Source organism: Acartia tonsa, chromosome 15 (genome assembly GCF_053477335.1).
Source record: "Acartia tonsa isolate MP-2025a chromosome 15, ASM5347733v1, whole genome shotgun sequence".
In the NCBI taxonomy this organism is placed as follows: domain Eukaryota; kingdom Metazoa; phylum Arthropoda; class Copepoda; order Calanoida; family Acartiidae; genus Acartia; species Acartia tonsa.
Genome location: NC_137274.1, coordinates 7078989 through 7101488, shown reverse-complemented (window position 1 = coordinate 7101488; position 22500 = coordinate 7078989). Strand labels below are relative to the sequence as shown.

The following is a 22500-nucleotide window of genomic DNA, read 5'->3' as shown; positions in this document are numbered from 1 at the left end:
AGTAGCTAATTGTTTGTCCGTCTGTCTGTCTGTCCGTCCGTCTGAAGCTTAATATCTCGGTAACCACTGAGCCGATTGGATTCTACTCTTCAGGTAATATATCTACTGGTCCTTTGGTGGTTTTAGGCTATTTTCTTGGGAAGGGGGGGGGGAGACACCCCCAACCCCTAAAAAATCAAAAAAATCCCCCCCAAATTTTTAAAAAATTATTTGAAATTAGTGGTGGTAGTACTTAATTCTTTTTTAAAAATTACTTCTTGGGGCAAAGCACCAAGAGGCTAGGGGCGAAGCTGCTAGTTATTTCTAACTCAATCGAGATTTCTTAAAAGTCTTTAGGCCAACGAATAAGAAAACCATTATTTAAAACTTTGAGGACCAGTGTGATTTACAGTCCAGTGTTCCCCCCCCCCCCTGACTAGAGATAGGATAAATTATGATAGACAAAATTACCCCTTTGATATATAAAGATTGAGATATAATTGTCTCTATAGGACGGACTGACATTAGAGTAAAATACTAGAGGGGGAAGGGTTTAAATAAATATATGTCCCTTTTCCCAAGGAACTTGTGGAGACTTCCAATTGGGTGTTTATAAACAACGAATAGTGTCGTGAATATTAACACAGCCCAGTTGCTACAAAAGAGCAATTTGCTAGCAGACGAAAAAGGTCCTTAGAAATGGGGGGCAGGTAGTTGTCTGGTTTTATATTTGTACTGTAAATCAATAAGAAAGATAAAGATATTTATATATTAGCTTTGCTATTAAACAAGGATGACAACATTCATAAAAGCGAAGATCTGAAACGGTAAGACAAACGAACATTAACACTTGTTAAGTGTCAGAACTGAATAAACAGAGTATAAATGTAGAAGTGTAACAAAATTGTATGTAAATGTGTTGCAAAACTGCTAAATACAGAATTCTGTTTAAGGACATACTTACATCTTTAGGTCTTATGATTTAAGAGATGCTTCTCTTGTACAATATTATAATAGGAATCGGTATATCACATAAAAAGTTGTTGTCATATAGGTTAAAAATTCACACCTTTTAAATTCTTGTAATGATTTTAGAGTTGATACACTTTCTAAATTGTACCTAACTACTACCGGAATCACCTAATTGGTACGGACGGACTGACCAACCCTAATTATAGAAAAGTTTTCCTACTAAAAACAAGGATGACAGGATCCATAAGTAGCGAAGCTCAAAAATTATGAATTTATATTGGGAAAAAATTTACTATATAAAATATAGGGGGGTATAAAATTGAAAAAAATTAAAGAAAAAATTTCTAAGAGGATAACAACAAATCTAAAATTAATTAGTCCCTGAAATTTTCAGCTCTCTATCCTGAAAAGGAATTGAGAAGATCACGAAAACTTAGATCTAGCACCCCAAATAATAGACAGATGGCAAAATAATGTAAAGATTAGATGGGCATAAGTCATAGGAATCTTCACTAAAAATTTCAGCTTTCTGTCTTGCATAGGAGCCGAGAAAATCACGTTTCCCCCATAGCATTACGGACGGTCGGACGGACTGACGAACAAAGTGGATTTTAGAGTAACTTCACTACTAAAAAGCCATGATTGATACATCCCATTACATGTCTCATTTTTTAGGTAATATATTAAACAATTTCCCTTTTAATGTAAAAATGACCTTTTCACCCCCCCCTCCCCCTTTATATTTTTACTACTCTACAATTCCAAATGTCCGTCCGCCTGTCTCTAAGTAATGAATTTTGGGAAATGTAATTTTCTTGGTTCCTATAAAAGATAGAAGGCTGAAACTTTATGACAACATTCCCATCATTAAAGAGCATAAACAACTATAAAACATCAATGGCGCTTGAACTGCCTTTGGCAGATTTTTAGCTATTTTATATTTTTCACTATATTTTTCCCTATATTTTTTAGGTAATATATTAAATAATAATAAAAATTATGTATCAAGGTTTTGTATCAAACAGACAGTCAAAATTAATAAAACAGTAAAACCCTTTAATACCAGGGATCTAAAGGGATAAGACAATGGCCAATTATTTGATGTACTTCCTCAATGATAATACACAAAATTAATCAAATATAATATAATTAGTGGTTAAAACGTTAAGTCCCCAAAATTGTTAAGCCAACGAATAAGAAAGCGTTATAACTAGTGTAATAAACATGTTAATGTCTCCTACCTCCCTAATACTAGAGGGGGGGGGGTCAATATAAGCTCCCAGAAATTACTCATATATATATAGACATTAGTTTGTCTTAGATAAGATAGTGTTTAGTAGCAAAACTCATGGATCTAGAGGGATAAGACAATGGCCGATAAATTGATGTACATCCCCAATTATGATACACCAAATTCACTCTCTGTAGATTACAATTATTTTATTAGTTGAAACGTTTGAACACTCATCTTAATGAATCAACCAATCAAAATTCAATAAAAGTCACCAAAGTGGTGAAGCCAAAAAATAAGAAAAAGTTATTAAAACTTTGGGAACTAGTGTAATAAACAACCCATTGTCCCCTTCCTTCCAGAGCAAAGCTTCTCTTTAACTAGGGTATGACTGTTTATTCAATTTATAGAGTAACTTGACGTGTTTTCTCAGTTGCTATGAAATATAGAGGTATATCTCTCTCTCTCTCTCTCTCTCTCTCTCTCTCTCTCTCTCTCTCTCTCTCTCTCTCTCTTTCTCTCTCTCTCTCTCTATCTCTCTCTCTCTCTCTCTCTCTTTCTCTCTCTCTCTCTCTCTCTATCTCTCTCTCTCTCTCTCTCTTTCTCTCTATTTATCTATCTCTATTTCTCTCTCTCTTTCTTACTCATAGATAAACCTCCAATTAATTCTTTTTCAAATTTTTTCTCTCTATATATTACTCTCTCTCTCTCTCTCTCTCTCTTTATCTTTCTCTATCTCTACCTCTTTCTCTCTCTTTCTCTCTCTCTATCTCTACCTCTTTCTCTTTCTTACTCATAGATAAACCTCCAATTAATTCTTTTCAAAAAAATTTGAAAGATTTATTGATTAAAAATTGGATGATTTTTCATTTTTTAATAATTATTATTTAACAAGGATAATTTTTATCTTAATTGCGCTTTCGCCCTAACATTGATAACCCCTCTCCCCCTTTATTTTGAAATTAATTAAGAAATAAAAGATGGGGGGGGGGACGTTTGTTTATTTAGGTCAGGCGGGGTTAAGTTATATTGAAAAAGGGATCTAAAGGGATAAGACAATGGCCGATAAACTGATGTACATCCCCAATGATAATACACAAAATTATCCCTTCTGTAGATTAAAATTATTGGTTGGAATGTACTAACACTCAAGTTAATCAAGCAACTAATCAAAATTCACGCAAGTCCCCAAAGTTTTTAAGCAACGAATAAGAAAACTATATTATAAAACTTTGGGTACTAGTTTAGTGTCCCAATCCCCCATTATTTTCAATATATTTCAAAATTATGGATGGGGATGGCACCACCTAAATTTAGTAAAGTGAAGGGGCATGTCGATCAATTAAGATCTCTATAACAGCAAGGTGGTGAAGATAAAGACAACTAAATAACATAATCAAGACTTCTAGGAAATCAAAATTGGTAAAAAAAGTAGTAAGGTTTTTTTTTGTCTGAAGCTAAAATTCTGATCCGAATCAGTTGTACTGTTAAAAACCCGTACGCTAGGGGCGAAGCATTATTTAGGTAAAAAAACTCATACAGGAGCATTACAGATACACTTACTAACTTACAGACGAACTTTTCAGTTTACAAAAGATGCTTCGCTTATAGTAGTGTAGGAATCAGTACTCCAAAAATCAGATCAATCGGATGATTATATCACATAAAAAATTGTTGTTAAAAAAGTCTAAAAAATCAACATGTTTAAAATGGACGTACGGACATTCTGGTAACGATTATAGAGTTGACACATCGTACCTAACTATTACATGACTCATCATGCAAAGTTTGAATTCTAACATGCCTAAAATAACGAAAAAAGCTATATGTTACGGACGTACGGACAGACCCTAATTATAGAAAAGCGTCGCTTTTAAAAATCAATTAAATCTTATGATATTTAAATTCTATTAAATTTTCAGAAATTATTTTGTTTTAATTTTGTAACAAGAACTACAACATCCAAAAGCATCAAAGCTTTTAAAAATATTTGATAAATATGTACACATTATGAAAAACAAAATTACCCTTCTGAAGATTTAAATTATTGGTGAAAAAGTTTGGATACGATAAGTCCCCATAGTTTTTAAGGTATGGTTATAAACTTTGGATACTAATGTAATTTTAATCTTATTTTAATTACAGGACAAATTTTATTATAAAGCCAAGTTTTTAAATTGTATCTGACTGTTAAAGGAATCATCATGTAAAGTTTGATATCAATAAGACAATTCTAACAAGTATAAAACTACAATTAAAGCTATCTGTTGGACAAACCCAGATTATAGAAAACCTTTGCTTTTAACAAAATCAGAGAGAGAGAGGGAATTATGGGCTGTTTATTACACTAGTTTCCAAAGTTTTATAATACAGTTTTCTTATTCGTTGGCTTATCAACTTTGGGGACTATAGTGGGATTTTGATTGTCTTTAACTTGAGTGTTCAAACGTTTTTACCACTAATTTTAATGGGGTAATTTTGTGTATCATCATTAGGGATAAATATCAATTTATCGGCCATTGTCTTATCCCTTTAGATCTCTGTCTAACAATGCCTGTTGAGGAAAATTGTAATTGTTGGGCCAAGTTAATGACCAAACAATTGCCAAAATCCATTTTCAAGTTTTTACAGTTCAACATGTTTTCTACAATTATTTGCCTCCCTTATTCTGTCTGTTTGTCTGTCTGTTAAATTTTCTGTCTGTTTTTCTGTCAGTTCGTCTTTCTGTTTGTCTATCTGTCTGTGTATGTTTAAATATCTATTTGTCTGTTTGTTTGCCTGTCTGTTTGTCTGTATATTTGTTTGTCTTTTTGTTTGTCTATCTGTCTGTGTATGTTTAACTATCTATTTGTCTGTTTGTTTGCCTGTCTGTTTGTCTGTCTGTTTGTCTGTATATTTGTTTGTCTTTTTGTCTGTCTTTTTGTCTTTCTGTTTGTCTGTCTGTTTGTCTGTCTGTTTGTCTGTCTATTTATTTGTCTATTCTTTTCTGTCTGTTTGTCTGTCTGTTTGTCTGGCTGTTTATTTGTCTGTTTGTATGTCTGTTTGTCTGTCTGTTTGTTTGTCTGTTTGTCTGTCTGTTTGTTTGTCTGTTTGTCTGTCTGTTTGTTTGTCTGTTTGTCTGTTTGTCTGTTTGTTTGTCTGTTTGTCTGTCTGTTTTTCTGGCTGTTTGTCTGTCTGCTTGTCTGTCTGTTTGTCTGTCTGTCTGTTTATTTGTCTATTCTTTTCTGTCTGTTTGTCTGATTGTTTGCCTGTCTGTTTGTTTGTCTGTCTGTCTGTCTGTTTGTCTGTCTTTCGGTCTTATTTGACTATCTGATAAATCTTTTTTGGCCTTAATTGCGCTATGACAGAGACATTAAAATGTAATATAAGAGTAATGCCTTTCTTGTTTTTATTAAGGAAAAAAATAATCTTTAATTTGATATTTCCTTCTATTTTTATACGTTTAGATAGATAGATAGATAGATTGATAGATAGATAGATAGATAGATAGATAGATAGATAGATAGATAGATAGATAGATAGATAGATAGATAGATAGATAGATAGATAGATAGATAGATAGATAGATAGATAGATAGATAGATAGATAGATAGATAGATAGATAGATAGATAGATAGATAGATAGATAGATAGATAGATAGATAGATAGATAGATAGATAGATAGATAGATAGATAGATAGATAGATAGATAGATAGATAGATAGATAGATAGATAGATAGATAGATAGATAGATAGATAGATAGATAGATAGATAGATAGATAGATAGATAGATAGATAGATAGATAGATAGATAGATAGATAGATAGATAGATAGATAGATAGATAGATAGATAGATAGATATATAGATAGATAGATAGATAGATAGATAGATGGATTAGATAGTTATATAGACAAGAAGTTTAGCTTGTATATTGATACATTGTATACAGAATTTTTTTTTTTACATATTTTGCTAATTACCCAATTTATCAAATATACGTGTATATAACAGGGATAAAAGGAATAAGGCAAAGGCCGACTAATTTATATACATTCCCAGTGACGATACACAAAATTTCCCCTTCTGTAGGTTACAGTTAGGGGTTGAAACGTTTGGACACTCAAATTTATAAAGCAATAAATGAAAGTTATTATAAAACTTAGGGGACTATTGTAATAATAAACAGCCCAATGTCTCTTTCTATGAACCACGAAATTTTTTAGCATCTGCAGCCTAAATTTCTCAATGAATTATTTGTTCAACAAAATATCAAAAAAAATGGCCACAAATTCTTGGGGACATTTGGCTGTTTTTTACACTGGTCCCCAAAGTTTTAAAAAGTGAATAGTCATAAGTTGGATCATTAAGTTGGGTGTTCAAACGTTTCAACCAGAAATTATAATCTACAAAAGGGGTAATTGTGTGTATCATCATTGGGAATGAACATCAATTAATCGGCCTTTGTTCCTGTCTTTTTTCACAACACTTTTCACCCCCAAAGATAAAATGTTATGGATGCCCTTGGTTCAGGGATCTAAAGGGATAAGTCAATGGCTAATTTATTGATGTTTATCCCAAATGATGACAAACCAAATTACCCCATATGTATATTACAATTGGTGGTTGAAACGTTTGGACACTCAACTAAATGAACTAACTAATAAAAACTCCATAGAAGTCCCCAAGATGTTAAGCTAAAGAATAATAATTATTATAAGACTTTGGGGACTAGTGTATTAACCAGCCCAATGTCCCCTCCCTCCCCTCCATGCCTTGGCCCCAAATTCTACCATACTTGTAATTTTTCCAATCTTTAGTTGAACTTTATTCTGAATTGTGAATATGGTGAATACCAGGGCTGTCAAGTTATTTATAATACCTATATTTGGGACTACTTTTACTGCACAGAACCTTCTAATTTTTAAAAATTACAAAAGAGCCCCCGCCCCGTCTTGGGTGGGTTCGAATCGGTGACATATAATACCTATATTTGGGACAACTCTTACTACACAGAATCTTCTAATTTTTAAAAATTACAAAAGATGGTGGATTCGAATTGGCGACATATAATACCTATATTTGTGACAACTTTTGCTACACAGAATCTTAAAATTTTTAAAATTTACAAAACAGAACCTTCTACAAAAAGCCCCCGCCCCGTCTCAGGTGGGTTCGAATTGGCGACATATAATACCTCTATTTGTGACATCTTTTACTACACAAAATCTTCTAATTTTCAAAAATTACAAAAGAGCCCCTGCCCCGTCTTGGGTGGGTTCGAATCGGCGACATATAATACCTATATTTGCAACATCTTTTTCTGCACAGAACCTTCTAATTTTCAAAAATCACAAAAGAGCCCCCATCCAGTCTCCGGTAGGTTCGAATCGAAGACATATAATACCTATACTTGGGACAACTTTTTCTGCACAGAACCTTCTAATTTTCAAAAATCACAACAGAGCCCCCATCCAGTCTCCAGTAGGTTCGAATCGAAGACATGTAATACCTATAATTGGGACGACTTTTTCTACACAGAATCTTCTTATTTTCAAAAATTTCTAAAGAGCCCCTGCATCGTCTCAGGTGGGTTTGAATGGGTGACATATAATACCTATATTTGTGACAGCTCTTACTACACAGAATCTTCTAATTTTTAAAAATTACAAAAGAGCCCCGCCTTGTCTCAGGTGGGTTCGAATCGGCGACATATAATACCTATATTTGCGACATCTTTTACTGCACAGAACCTTCTAATTTTCAAAAATCACAAAAGAGCCCCCATCCAGTCTCCGGTAGGTTCGAATCGAAGACATATAATACCTATATTTGGGACAACTTTTTCTGCACAGAACCTTTTAATTTTTAAAAATTACAAAAGAGCCCCCGCCCCGTCTTGGGTGGGTTCGAATCGGCGACATATAATACCTATATTTGCGACATCTTTTTCTGCACAGAACCTTCTAATTTTCAAAAATTACAAAAGATGGTGGATTCGAATTGGCGACATATAATACCTATACTTGCAACAACTTTTACTACACAGAATCTTCTAATTTTTAAAAATTACAAAAGAGCCCCCGCCCCGTCTTGGGTGGGTTTGAACCGGCGACATATAATATCTATATTTGGAACAATTTTTTCAACACAGAATCTTCTAATTTTAAAAATTACAAAAGAGCCCTCGCCCCGTCCGGGGTGGGTTTGAACCGGCGACATATAATACCTATATTTGCGATAACTTTAATTTCATGAAACTCCCAATTTTTAACAATTTCAAAAGAGCCCCCTAATCTCAGTAACCAACATTCTATGTATTTGCGACAGCTTTTACTTGACAGAATCTCGGTATAAGGGCCTTTTTCATTGCTTTCTCCAAACATAGAGATCGATTTGAACTGGCAACATATGGTAAAAGTAAACAACATTCTATGCAATAATATAATATTTTGCGATAACTTTTTCTGCACAGAAGCTTACAATTTTTAATTATTACAAAAGAGCCCCCTTCTCTCCGTTTTGAGTGGGCTTGAATAACATTGGTAATAGAACCTGCTCACTGCTTCAATATTCATTTTAGATTTATATAGGAAATCAAATAGAGAGTTTTCCAAACAATAAGTGTTTAAAACTCTTAGTGATTAAATTATTCTGTAATAACTTTCATGTTTATAAGTTGGTTAGTTTCTATGTATTTAGCAGAGGTTTTAAGGGATAAGACAATGATTGATGAATTGATGTACATCCCCAATTATCGCTTCTGTAGATTACTGAAGTAGTCCCCAAAAAATGAAAAAATGCTATTAAAAAGCTTTGGGTACTGTATGATTTACAGTCCAAATTTTCTTCCTTCCATGGACAAATTGAATTCCCAATTATGAAAAACAAAATTAATCTTTCTGTAGAATAAAACAAATTTAGAAACAACCAATTGAATTAATAAAAGATACTAAAAGTAATTACAAAACTTTTGAAACGGGTGTAATTTACAGTCTAATGTCCCCTCCCTCCCTGCTTTATAAATAAAATAAGCTTTAAAACTGACACGAATTCATTTTTTTTGGTACCAGTGTAAAGAATTTCTTTTTGTCAACCCTGAGCTGTCCAACTTTCCTAGTTAGTACAACTTTATTCCCAGAACTAGATCAGGGGTATAAAGGGATAAGACAATGGCCATTAAATTGAAGTACATCCCCAATCGTGATACAAAAATGACCCCTTGTGTAGTTCAAAATTAGTGGTTGAATCGTGTGAACACTCAACTTAATGAATCAACCAATCAAAATTCACTAAGGTCCCCAAAGTTGTTAAGGCAATGAATAAGAAAAGTTTTTAAACTAGTCCCCAAAGTCTATTAATAACGTTTTCTTATTTGTTGGCCTAACAACTTTGGGGACTTCTAATGGATTTTGTTGGATCATTAAGTTGAAAGTTTCAATCACTAATTTTAATCTACAGAAGGGGTATTTTTGTGTCATAATTGGTGATGTACATCGATTTATCAGCAATTGTCTTATCCCTTTAGATCCCTGATATGGTGTCCCTATAATTCCACATATAATCACTATATTTCTAGAACTATATGGTATACCTATAATTCCACTATATTCCTAGAACTATATGTATACCTATAATTCCACTATATTCCTAGAACTATATTGTATACCTATAATTCCACTATATTCCTAGAACTATATGGTATACCTATAATTCCACTATATTCCTAGAACTATATTGTATACCTATAATTCCACTTTATTTCTAGAACTTTATGGTATACCTATAATTCCACTATATTCCTAGAACTATATGGTATACCTATAATTCCACTATATTTCTAGAACTATATGATATACCTATAATTCCACTATATTCCTAGAACTATATGGTATACCTATAATTCCACTATATTTCTAAAACTATATGGTATACCTATAATTCCACTATATTCCTAGAACTTTATGGTATACCTATCATTCCACTATATTTCTAGAACTATATGGTATACCTATAATTCCACTATATTCCTAGAACTATATTGTATACCTATAATTCCACTCTATTTCTAGAACTTTATGGTATACCTATAATTCCACTATATTCCTATAACTATATGGTATACCTATAATTCCACTATATTCCTAGAACTATATGGTATACCTATAATTCCACTATATTCCTAGAACTTTATGGTATACCTATAATTCCACTATATTCCTAGAACTATATTGTATACCTATAATTCCACTCTATTTCTAGAACTTTATGGTATACCTATAATTCCACTGTATTCCCAGAACTATATGGTATACCTATAATTTCACCATATTTCTAGAACTATATGGTATGCCTATTATTCCACTATATTCCTAGAACTATATGGTATACCTATAATTCCACTATATTCCTAGAACTATATGGTATACCTATAATTCCACTATATTTCTAGAACTATATGGTATACCTATAATTCCACTATATTCCTAGAACTATATTGTATACCTATAATTCCACTCTATTTCTAGAACTTTATGGTATACCTATAATTCCACTATATTCCTAGAACTATATGGTATACCTATAATTCCACTATATTCCTATAACTATATGGTATACCTATAATTCCACTATATTCCTAGAACTATATGGTATACCTATAATTCCACTATATTTCTAGAACTATATGATATACCTATAATTCCACTATATTCCTAGAACTATATGGTATACCTATAATTCCACTATATTTCTAGAACTTTATGGTATACCTATAATTTCACTATATTCCTAGAACTACATGGTATACCTATAAATCCACATTTACTTCTTTACATTAAAAGGTCCTTTCTTTTAGCCTTTCTTGGAGGTCATGAAAATAGCCTAAAACATACTAAGACATTCTTGAAGACTAACACCAATTGGAACGAACATTTTCCAAGATCTTAAGTGTCAGGAGGTCAAAAACAGAATAAAACAACCCCAAGGCATCCCCATAAAGTACAAACCATTCGAATCATCAAAGATGAAGATATTTATTTTATGACAAAAAATATCTTTATTTATTATTTATTATTAAAATGATTATTATTTAATTTATAGTAGAGAAGCTACTCTAAAATTCGATGTGTCTGTCTGTATGTCTGATTTTTTTTTCTCTCTCTCTCTTTCTATCTCCCCCTCACTCTCACTCTCTCTCTATCACTCTCTCTCTCTCTCTCTCTGTCTGTCTGTCTCTCTCTCTCGCTTTTTATCGATCTTTATAAACACGGTTTTTTTTCTACATCATGAATTTTGTTTATATTTTTTTACTGTGTTAAAGTCTACTGTTTTTTATTCTAATAAAGGTGTAATTGCTGCTCTACTTATGGATATAATTGTCATTGATTAATTGATAAAGTATGGCTTCCATCAGGTCAGCTAAATTCTAGTTTCTGATTGTGTACATAGCACCCTCATCCTATCTCAGTATTTACTACTAGCTAAAAAAGCTTCAAACTTAAAAAAAATGAACATTTGAAAATGTATAAATTGTTTATACATTATATCGTTTTTCCTTTGTCTATGAATGTCTATGTATAGATGCAGAGAGAGAGAGAAAGAGAGAGAGAGAGAGAGAGAGAGAGAGAGAGTGAGAGAGAGAGAGAGAGGGGGAAAGAGAGAAAGAGAGAGAGAGAGAGAGAGAGAGAGAGAGAGAAAGAGAGAGAAAGAGAGAGAAAGAGAGAGAAAGAGAGAGAAAGAGAGAGAAAGAGAGAGAAAGAGAGAGAAAGAGAGAGAGAGAGGCAGTCCCCAAAGTTTTATAAGAATGTTTTGTTATTTATTAGCTTAACAATTTTGGGGTTTTTAGTAAAATTCAATTTGAGTGTTTAAACGATTCAACCACTAATCTACAGAAGGGGTATTTTTGTGTATCATCATTGGGGATGTACATCAATTTATCGGTCATTGTTTTATCCATAAGATCCCTAGTATAAATTTATAATATGTACAGCTACCTCCCCCATATAGCAAAGACCCTTAAGATTGCAGACAAAACTAAAACTTTGCTTTCTTAGGAGCTTATGTGTACAATTTTCATTTTCAATTTTATAATAGTTATCTATGTTATAGTGTAGTTATTTATCGTATCATATTATAGACAGCTTTCTGCGGATATTAAAAAGAAAAAGAAAAGATTAAAACCAGTTTTATTAGCCCCATTAGAGTCATTTCTTTTTGGGAGTTGGTGAGATGATTATAAAAGATTATAAACTTTTCTAGGACCTACACTGTAAAGGAGAATCATACCGGTTCAGTGGTTATCAAAATCCTTGAGTACACATAGACAGACAAACATCCTGTTACTTTAATATATTGATTAGTATCAATTAAGCTTCCAAAAAAAGTATTATTTTTAACTTTCTAAAACTGTAATATTTAATTTTTATAAATCAAATGCTATTCTGAAGTCAAACTGACATTAATTACTCAAATTCTCGTGAATAGTTCCTTTCGTAACAACGCCTCTTAAGGAGCGTTTCTTCATGTTTTAACATTAGCTTTTAATCGGTTAGGTTAGGTTAGGTGATTGCCCCGCAGGGTTAGATTCCCCACGCAGGGGCTAGAAATAGGAGAAAATCTACTGTGAAAATATGACGAAACGTCCCTTAAGAGGCGTTGTCACGCCCAAATTCTCTATACTAAAATAGCCATACATATTCAAATGTAAATGAATCCAGTAATATCTCATAAACGGCATCACTGTTCCCTCTAAAATTTCTGGAAGCTTAGTGTTGGTCTCAATAGGATTAACAATAAACATGGATGACAACATCCATAAATCGAAGCTCTGAAACGGTAGGACAAACGACATTTAACACTAGAGTGTCAAAACTAAATAATTTAAATATAGATGTATAAAAGTCGAGAAAAAAATTGTAAGTAAAATTGAAAAACTGCTAAAATATTTCATAATGTTTAAAGACATAATTACAATTTAGGAATTGATTATACAGATGCTTCGCTTATAACATTGTACTTTGTTCTAGGAATTAGTTTTCCAAAAATCGGATTATTGTATCAAATAAAAATTTATTGGTAAAATAGTTAAAAATCATCATGTTTAAAATGGACGTACCGATATTTTGGTAACCATTATAGAGTTGTTACGCTTTTTAAATCGTACCTAACTACGACGAAGACCGAAATACATAACTTTTGTGTCACTTTTGATTCCTGTGACGTCATATAATGAGGAAGATGAGAGGAGAAGTGGGAAAGAAAACCCCTAAAAAAGATATGGAGAATATGACGTCAAAAGTGGTGCAAAAGTTATGTATTTTGGTCTTCGTCCTAACTCCTTCAAAAATCACCATGCAAATTTGAAATAGATAGGACAATTTTAACATGCCTAAATTAACGAAAAAAGTTATCTGTTCCTGACAGACGTACGGAACGACTCTAATTGTAGAAACGATTCGCCTTTAAAAATTGCCATTGAAATTTTTAGAAGATTTTTATTTACATATTTGAAGATTTTTTTTATTAAAGATAAAAAATTTAAAAATTGAAACTCTTTAACTAAAATAAAAATATAGATTAACATACCAGTGGGGGAGGGTACATGATATTTGTTAGCTTAAAACTTAAAAGTTGTAAAAATGTAAATTTATTGGAGATATGAAAAGTGTCATTTGTGACGTCATAAAAATACTTCTAAAAGGGAAAGATAATAGGAGAAATCGATAAGGAAACACTTATAAAAAGAGATGGATTTAGATGTTTTTTTTATGACGTCACACATAACACTTTCTTTAACTACTTGTATGATGTATTTTTGACAAACATAGAAATATATCCACTTGTTTTTCTGCCAGTTATAAAAATGATAGGGTCTCCAAAGAAAAGGTTATTTTTTTCCTGTTGAAACGTTTGAACACTAGCCTTAATGAATCAACCAATAAAAATTTAGTAAAAGTTCCTAAAGTTGTTAAGCCAACACATAAGAAAATGTTATTTCAAAGTTTTTAATGACTAGTGTAATAATCTCTCTCTGGAACTATATGGTTTGTTTATTACACTAGTCCCCAAAGTTTAATAGTAACATTTTCTTATTTGTTGGCTTAACAACTTTAGGAACTTTTACTAAATTTTGATTGGTTGGTATATTAAGTTGAGTGTTCAAACGTTACAACCACTAATTTTAATTTCTTTTTTATGAATTTTGTTTTATTTTAGGCATACGCTGATCTCTTGGAGTCTCTGGGCTGGGAATCATTCACAATCTTGTATGAAAATAATGAAGGAATCATAAAACTACAGGTAATTGATCCAGATAGATAGATAGATAGATAGATAGATAGATAGATAGATAGATAGATAGATAGATAGATAGATAGATAGATAGATAGATAGATAGATAGATAGAAAGATAGATAGATAGATAGATAGATAGATAGATAAATAGATAGATAGATAGATAGATAGATAGATAGATAGATAGATAGATAGATAGATAGATAGATAGATAGATAGATAGATAGATAGATAGATAGATAGATAGATAGATAGATAGATAGATAGATAGATAGATAGATAGATAGATAGATAGATAGATAGATAGATAGATAGATAGATAGATAGATAGATAGATAGATAGATAGATAGATAGATAGATAGATAGATAGATAGATAGATAGATAGATAGATAGATAGATAGATAGATAGATAGATAGATAGATAGATAGATAGATAGATAGATAGATAGATAGATAGATAGATAGATAGATAGATAGATAGATAGATAGATAGATAGATAGATAGATAGACAGATAGATAGATAGATAAAAATAATTAAACTATAGGTGCATTCCCAGGATAATTGGGTATAATTTATTTGATAAAATATTCTTATATAAGATTAAAAGTCATTGCAATGATTCACTCACAATGGCCGATAAATTGATATACATCCCCGATGATAATACTCAAAATTACCCATTCTGTAGATTAAAATTAGTGGTTGAAACAAATGCACAATCAACTTAATGAGTCAATTAATCAAAATTCACTCAAGTCCCAAAAGTTGTTAAACCAAGGAATAAGAAAAGGTTACTATAAAACTTTGGAGACTAGTGTATGAACAAATATGAAAATTATAGCCTTTTATGGTAGGTGAAAAAAAGGACCTAAAATAAAGGTTGTTTAATAAAAGGATGAAGGAAGCAAAATATGACTTTGAGTCACTTATGATCAGAACTTATTAATCAAACAAACTTTTTTAGCCTTCTAACTCTAATAGTAGCTAAGATAATAGGTTTGGGGGGGGGGGGCGTTAGAGTGGCAAAACTTTTCAACCAATAATCCACAGAAGAGGAAATTAAATATAATAATATTATAATTGGAATGTTAATTTGTAATACATGGTCTTATCACTTTAGATCCCTACAAATACTACAATTTTAGAGAATATAACTTTATTAACCATTGTCTTATCCCTTCAGATCCATGCAAATACAAATTTTTTGGGATGATATTAATTTACCAGCCATGTCTTTTTCATGATACCCCGTACTATATGTTTATTACACTAGTCCTTCATGTTTTATAATAACATTTTCTTATTCGTTGGCTTAAAAAGTTTTGGGATTTATTAAGTTGAGTGATCAAACTAATAATTTTAATCCACGGAAGGGGTAATTTTGTGTATTATTATTGGGGATGAACATAAATTTATCAGCCATTGTCTTATGCATGACACCCAGTACTATGTGTAACACAAATATATAACAATCTGGTTTTGAAAGGACAATACGAATCAAAAAATTTTCCAAAACATTTTTGCACATTTTATATTATGCTATATCAAGAGATCTAAAGGGATAAGATCGACAATGGCTGATAAATTGATGTACATCCCCAATTATGAAACACAAAATTACCCCTTCTGTAGATTATGATTAGTGGTTGAAACGTTTTGACACTAAACTTAACAAATAACCAATGAAATTTCAGTGAAAGTCCCAAAAGTTTCAGATTCAAATTAGTAGTTTGAACTTAATTAATCAACCAATCAAAATTTACTAAATTCCCAAAGTTATTGAGCCAACTTAAAAGAAAATGTTATTATAAAACTTTGGGAACTACTGTAATAAAAAGCTGTATGTTCACTCCCTCTCTGGCTATAAGACAAAGGCCGATAAATTGATGTACATCCCCAATTATGATACACAAAATTACCCCTTATGTAGATTAGAATTAGAAGTTTGATCATTAAGCTTAATGAATCAACCAATCAAAATTTACCAAATTCCCCAAATTTGTAAAGTGAACAAATAAGAAAAAGTTATTATAAAACTTTGAGGACTAGTGTAATAAACAGCCCAATGTCCCCTCTCTCACTCTCTGGAGAACGGCAGTCCTTTTAATTATCGTAATGTTTCTGCCGCCACAAACTATAAAAGAAATACTCTGAAAGAAAAAGAGATAATTAAATCAGCTTAGACATAATTTTTCAGTATGGCTGAAATCCGGTTCTAATCCACCGGATATTAATCGGTTTCGAAACCATTAGGGAAAAAACGACACAGCCCCAATTGTTTCAAAAATGATCCATGTGACGTAAAAAAATGAGGGAGATGAGAGGAGAAGTGGGAAAGAAAAAAATTTTATTTCGTCACTTGGATGATTTTTGACACAATTCTGAACTTTGTCGTTATTTCCAGTATGGCATCGAAACCGATTAATATCCGGTGGATTAGAACTGGTTCTCAGCCATACTAGAAAATTATGTTTAGCATCGTTTAATATCCAGTTTTCTATTAATATTAAAATGTACAATCATAAGATTAAAACCAGTTTTTTTGGCTAGTGCCTTCACCATCTCTGGGCTAAAAAATTGGTTTTTATCTTATAATTGTACATTTTATATCCGCGAAAAGCTGTTTACGATAATACGATGTGAGAAATAACTATTATTGCATCGTATTACAGACAGCTTACTGTGGATATTTAAATTTAAAATTATAGGGATATAAACCAGTTTTATTAGCCTTAATGGGGCCGATCAAACAAAACGGTTTTAATTGTATGATATTTATTTTAATATTCATGTAAAATTGTCTGAAATACACTGCTATACATGATTTTTCTATGTAGTTTTTAAATTAACAAAGATTATGTGGCCGTGGTCAATATTTCTGACCTAACTTACATATTCCTAAATCTCTTAATAAACCACTAAGATAATATTACCAGTCAGGGTGGAAGGAAACATTGGACTGTTTAGTACACTAGTCCCCAAAGTTTTATAATAACATTTTCTTATTTGTTGGCTTATCAACTTCGGGGGCTATTAGACTATGAGTTTTGATTGGAAGGTTTATTAACCCTTAACGGTAGGGGGGGGGGGGGGGGGAGGAGGGGGGGCGTTGAACGCGTTGAAGAGCAAAAATATTTTTTTGACTTAAACAAAGTATTTTATCTTGCCAAAATACTAAAATATCCTCTAGTAGTATATCCTTATATGAAATACAGGTGTTCAAGTCAATTTCAGGTTCCAGGTATGATCCTGCAGATCCTGATCCTCCAGGTCTCCAGAAATCTTTAAAAGGCTCCTGTGGCCTCAATTTTTGACTTAGAGACTTCAAATTTTAAACTTAAGCTTTTCTTACATGTCTACATAACGTATTAAAATTTCATAAAGATCCACCGCCGTTTTCCCGCCGACCGCCGACTGCAGCGGCTGGCAGCTGACAAGTACAGCTGCGGCCGCTGAAATTTATATTTTGACATTTTTAATATAAAATTTACATAAAGATAAACATTTTCTGCAAAAAAATGTTCTTCTAGCTTCAAAAATAAGAAAATTACAGCCGTTTGAAATTTTTAAGTAAAAAAGGACCTAAAAACAAAGGTTATTAAATAAAAGGGTGAAGGAAGCGAAAATTGACTTTGACTTACTTAAGGTCGGAAATTTATCATAACACAGGGGACTTGTACAAAAAAAAATAGCCCTCTAGCTCTAATAGGAACTGAGATAATATGGGGGGGCGTTGAACGCCCCCCCCCCCCGACTGATTAAGGTGCGGCAAGGGGCCCGACTGTTAAGGGTTAAGTTGAGTGTCTAAACGTTTCAACAACGCATTGTAATCTACAGAAGGGGTAATTTTGTGTATTATCATGTGGAATATACATTAATATATCTGCCATTGTCTTATCCCTTAAGATTACAAGTTGGGGGCAGTAGAGATGGAAAAATGGATGATAAATACACTTGTACTCAAAGTTATCTTCAAATCTTTGGGTACTTTTATTGAATTTGATTGGTTGGTTTCATACACTTAAACCAATAATTTTTTGCAGGGTGTATTTTTGTTTAACATCATTGGGGATGTATATCAATTTATCATTCATTGTCTTATCCCTTAAGATCCCTGGTAAGTAGGGTATTAGGATGAGACAATGGACGGATGAGACAATGGACAATAAATTTTTCCCTCTCTCCAAAGTAAAACAAGGATGACAACATCCTTAATTAAAAGCGAAGCTCTGAAACGGTAGGACAAACGAATATTAATACTTGTAGAGTGTCAGAACTGAAAAATCAGAACATAAATGTATAAATGTCGAATCAAAATTTTAATTAAATTTGATAAAACAGGACATACTGACGTTTTTAGGACTTGATTATAGAGATGCCTCGCTTATAACAATGTACTTTGTTGTCCTAGGATTCAGTATTCCAAAAATCAAATCAATCGGATAATTTTATCACATACAAATTTGTTGTTAAAAAAGTTAAAAAATTAACATGTTTAAAATGGACGTACGGACATTCTGGTAACGCTTATAGAGTTGCTTTGCTTTCTAAATCTTACCTAACAACTACAGGAATCACCATGCAAAGTTTGAAATCGATAGGACAATTCTTACATGCCTAAATTAACGAAAAAAGCTATCCAATACAGACGTACGGACGGACGGACGGAACGGCCCTAATTATAGACTTGATTATAGAGATGCCTCGCTTATAACAATGTTCTTTGTTGTCCTAGGATTCAGTATTCCAAAAATCAAATCAATCGGATAATTTTATCACATACAAATTTGTTGTTAAAAAAGTTAAAAATCAACATGTTTAAAATGGACGTACGGACATTCTGGTAACGCTTATAGAGTTGCTTTGCTTTCTAAATCTTACCTAACAACTAAAATCTTACCTAACAACTACAGAAATCACCATGCAAAGTTTGAAATCGATAGGACAATTCTTACATGCCTAAATTAACGAAAAAAAGCTATCCGATACAGACGTACGGACGGGCGGACGGACGGACGGACGGAACGGCCCTAATTATAGAAAAGCTTCGCTTTTAAAAAGTCTGTTGGCAATCCTATTATATAAAGTAGTAAGCTTTTTTTTTGTCTGTAGCAAAGGATCTGAACCGATATGGTTCTCCTTTACAGTGAAGCTTCTAATAAGTCCAGGGAAGGGTTTTAACTATCTTTGGGGAAGGAACCACCACCCTCCCGAGATAAATCGCCCCTAGAAAAAATAACCTCTCTAGAAATAATTTTGTATAAAATTCTCTTTTTCAAATAGAAATAGAAAGTGGGATGGGTCTTATTGCCAATCCCCCTCAAGTGCCACTAGAGGCCTCTAGGGGGCATAACCGCTGGTCTAGTTATAATTCAATATCTAAAACCCCAAAACGGAAACAGGGATCTAAAGAGACAAGATAATGGCCGTTAAATTGATGTACATTGTACATCACCAATGATGATACACGATATTACCTCTTATGTAGATTAAAATTATTGGTTAAAATTTAAGAATCAATCAGTCAAAATTTAATAAAGTCCCCAAAGTTGTTAAGCCTACGATTAAGAAAACGTTATTATAAGTTGACTTTGAGGACTGATGTAATAAACAGCCCATTGTCCCCTTTCTCTTTCTGAAAAGGAAATGGTAATTCTATTAAGCAGTATCATATTTAAGTCAATTGTCCCCTCCCTCTCTGGATAATGTTACTAGCAAGCACAGTAGGGCTCGGCAGCCGCGCTTTAGCCGCGCACATGCCTCAAATTTAAACCCTCCGGCCGCTTGTGTGCAAAAAAATCCAAAAAATATTGATGGTCTGTTAAGAAACCATTTTAGATATCTAGCTGAATTTTAAAGTTATAATATGACGATTTCACTGAACCGCAGCTGTCGAGCCCCGAAGATTTTTTGTCGTCCAATCTCTTATCACATAAGATCTTGTGTATTACTTTAGTCCCCAAAGTTTTATGATAACGTTTTCACAACTTTGGAGACTTTAATTGAATTTTGATTGGTTGGTTTAGTGTCAACATGTTTTTACCACTAATTTATGCTACAGGAAGGGTAATTTTGTGTATCCATCATTGGGGGTGTAAATAAATTTATCGGCCATTGTATTATCCCTTATGATTCCTGGTTAAAATTGGTTAAATGTGCCGAGCTCATGAAAAATGTCCTTTTTTCCATTAACACATATTTTCCAAAGATAAATTGATTCTTAACATTCAAATATTGTTCTACATAGCTTAGTCTCACTGTCTATGTAACTTTGTATGTAACTATATGGGTTGGGCCGGATATCCGGCCTTTTTCAATATCCGGCCAGATACCGGATATTGTAACTATCGCGATACCAGATATCCGGAAATTTGCTGGATATCGAACGTTGGCTAGATATCCGGCGGGATACCAGATATCCGGCATCAGAAATCAGCCTGATATATCCGGTATCCGGCCAAACCCTAGTAACTATATAAGGAAACAAATCATATTCTATAAAGATTAGTCTCCCTTAATATGTAACTTTATATGTAACTATGCAAAGAAATATAACATGTTCTATAAACCTTAGCTTCCCTTACTATGTAACTGTGTATGTAACTTATTAAGAATCAGAGCATATTCTACAAATCTTTGTCTTTCTTACTATGTAACTTTATATGTAACTATGTAAAGAAACTAAGCATGTTCTATAAAAATTATCCTCCCTTACTATGTAACTTTGTATGTAACTATATAAAGAAAAATAGCATGTTCTATAAAGCTTCACTCACTATGTAACTTTCTATGTAACTATGTTTAATAATATTACATATTCTATAAACCTTAGTCTTCCTTACTATGTAACTTTCTATGTAACTATGTAAAGAAACAAATCATGTTTTATAAATCTTAGCTTCCCTTACTATGTAACTTTGTACATAACTATGTTAAGAAACAAAGCATGTTCTATAAACCTTAGTCTTCCTTATTATGTAACTTTCTATGTAACTATGTAAAGAAATAAAGCTTTTTCTATAAACCTTAGTCTTCCTTACTATGTAACTTTGTATGTAACTATGTAAAGAAATAAAGCATGTTCTATTTAGATTAGTCTCCTGAACAAATATCTGTATACGTAACTATGATTTATAAAATTATAAAGCTTAGCTTCCCTTACTATATAACTTTTTACAATGAAAGAGCATATTCTATGTAAATTAAAATAACATAATGAAATGCTTTTTAGTAACCTAATGAAAAAAAACTCTACAATAGCCATGTAAACCAATACGTATTATCTTTTTACTTTCTTATAATAAGTTTTACAAACATATCTATAGCATAGATGTAAATACAGACAACTACCTCCCTTCCTTTTCAAAGATCTCTTTTGTTTGCTTCTAAATTATTTTATGCTACTTGGCTGTGTTAATATAAGCAACACTATTGGTTAATTTTCAATGATCCAATAGAAAGGTTGCACAAGGCGGTTGCGATGGGAAGATACAGTTAATTAACCCTTTATTCCACTGGTGTTTCACTCTAATTTTTAAATCATCTTAGCCTGCTATGACTGTATTGATTCTTGTGTACCCAAATCAGATATTGTACAATTTTTAAATGATAGTAAACAATGTAGCAGAATATATTTTTATATTTTTACCATCTAGGGATAAATTTAAATTTATCTATCTATCAATGCATGTATTTATCTATTTATTTATCTATAAATTTTACATCTACCTATCTACTAATTAGTGAACTGTATCTATATATTTATCTATCAATATTGAATATTGATCTATTGATATTATTAAGATGTGTCTATTTATATCAATCTATTTATCAAAATAGTCCTATCTATTGATAATAATCTAGCAATATATATTCTATCTATCAATTTATTCTATCTATAATTATCAATCTATCTTTCTTTCTTTGAATTAATCTATTTATGTTTACTAGTGACCTAGCATATAGGTCGTACTATAAACAACTTTCAGCAGATATAAAAAGGTAAAATTATAAGATTAAAACCAATTTTAAGAGCAAG

The 22500-nt window shown here is 32.0% G+C and overlaps 1 protein-coding gene across 3 annotated transcripts in view; it reads left to right on the top strand.

Moving 5' to 3' along the window:
• Positions 1-22500, top strand: part of LOC145307362 (glutamate receptor ionotropic, kainate 2-like) — a 178030-nt gene that overhangs the window by 59116 nt on the left and 96414 nt on the right. For all 3 annotated transcript variants that reach the window (XM_080149740.1, XM_080149741.1, XM_080149739.1), the window contains exon 8: positions 14381-14464. In XM_080149740.1, the coding sequence (XP_080005866.1) occupies positions 14381-14464 (84 nt within the window). The remainder of the gene's footprint in view (positions 1-14380; positions 14465-22500) is intronic.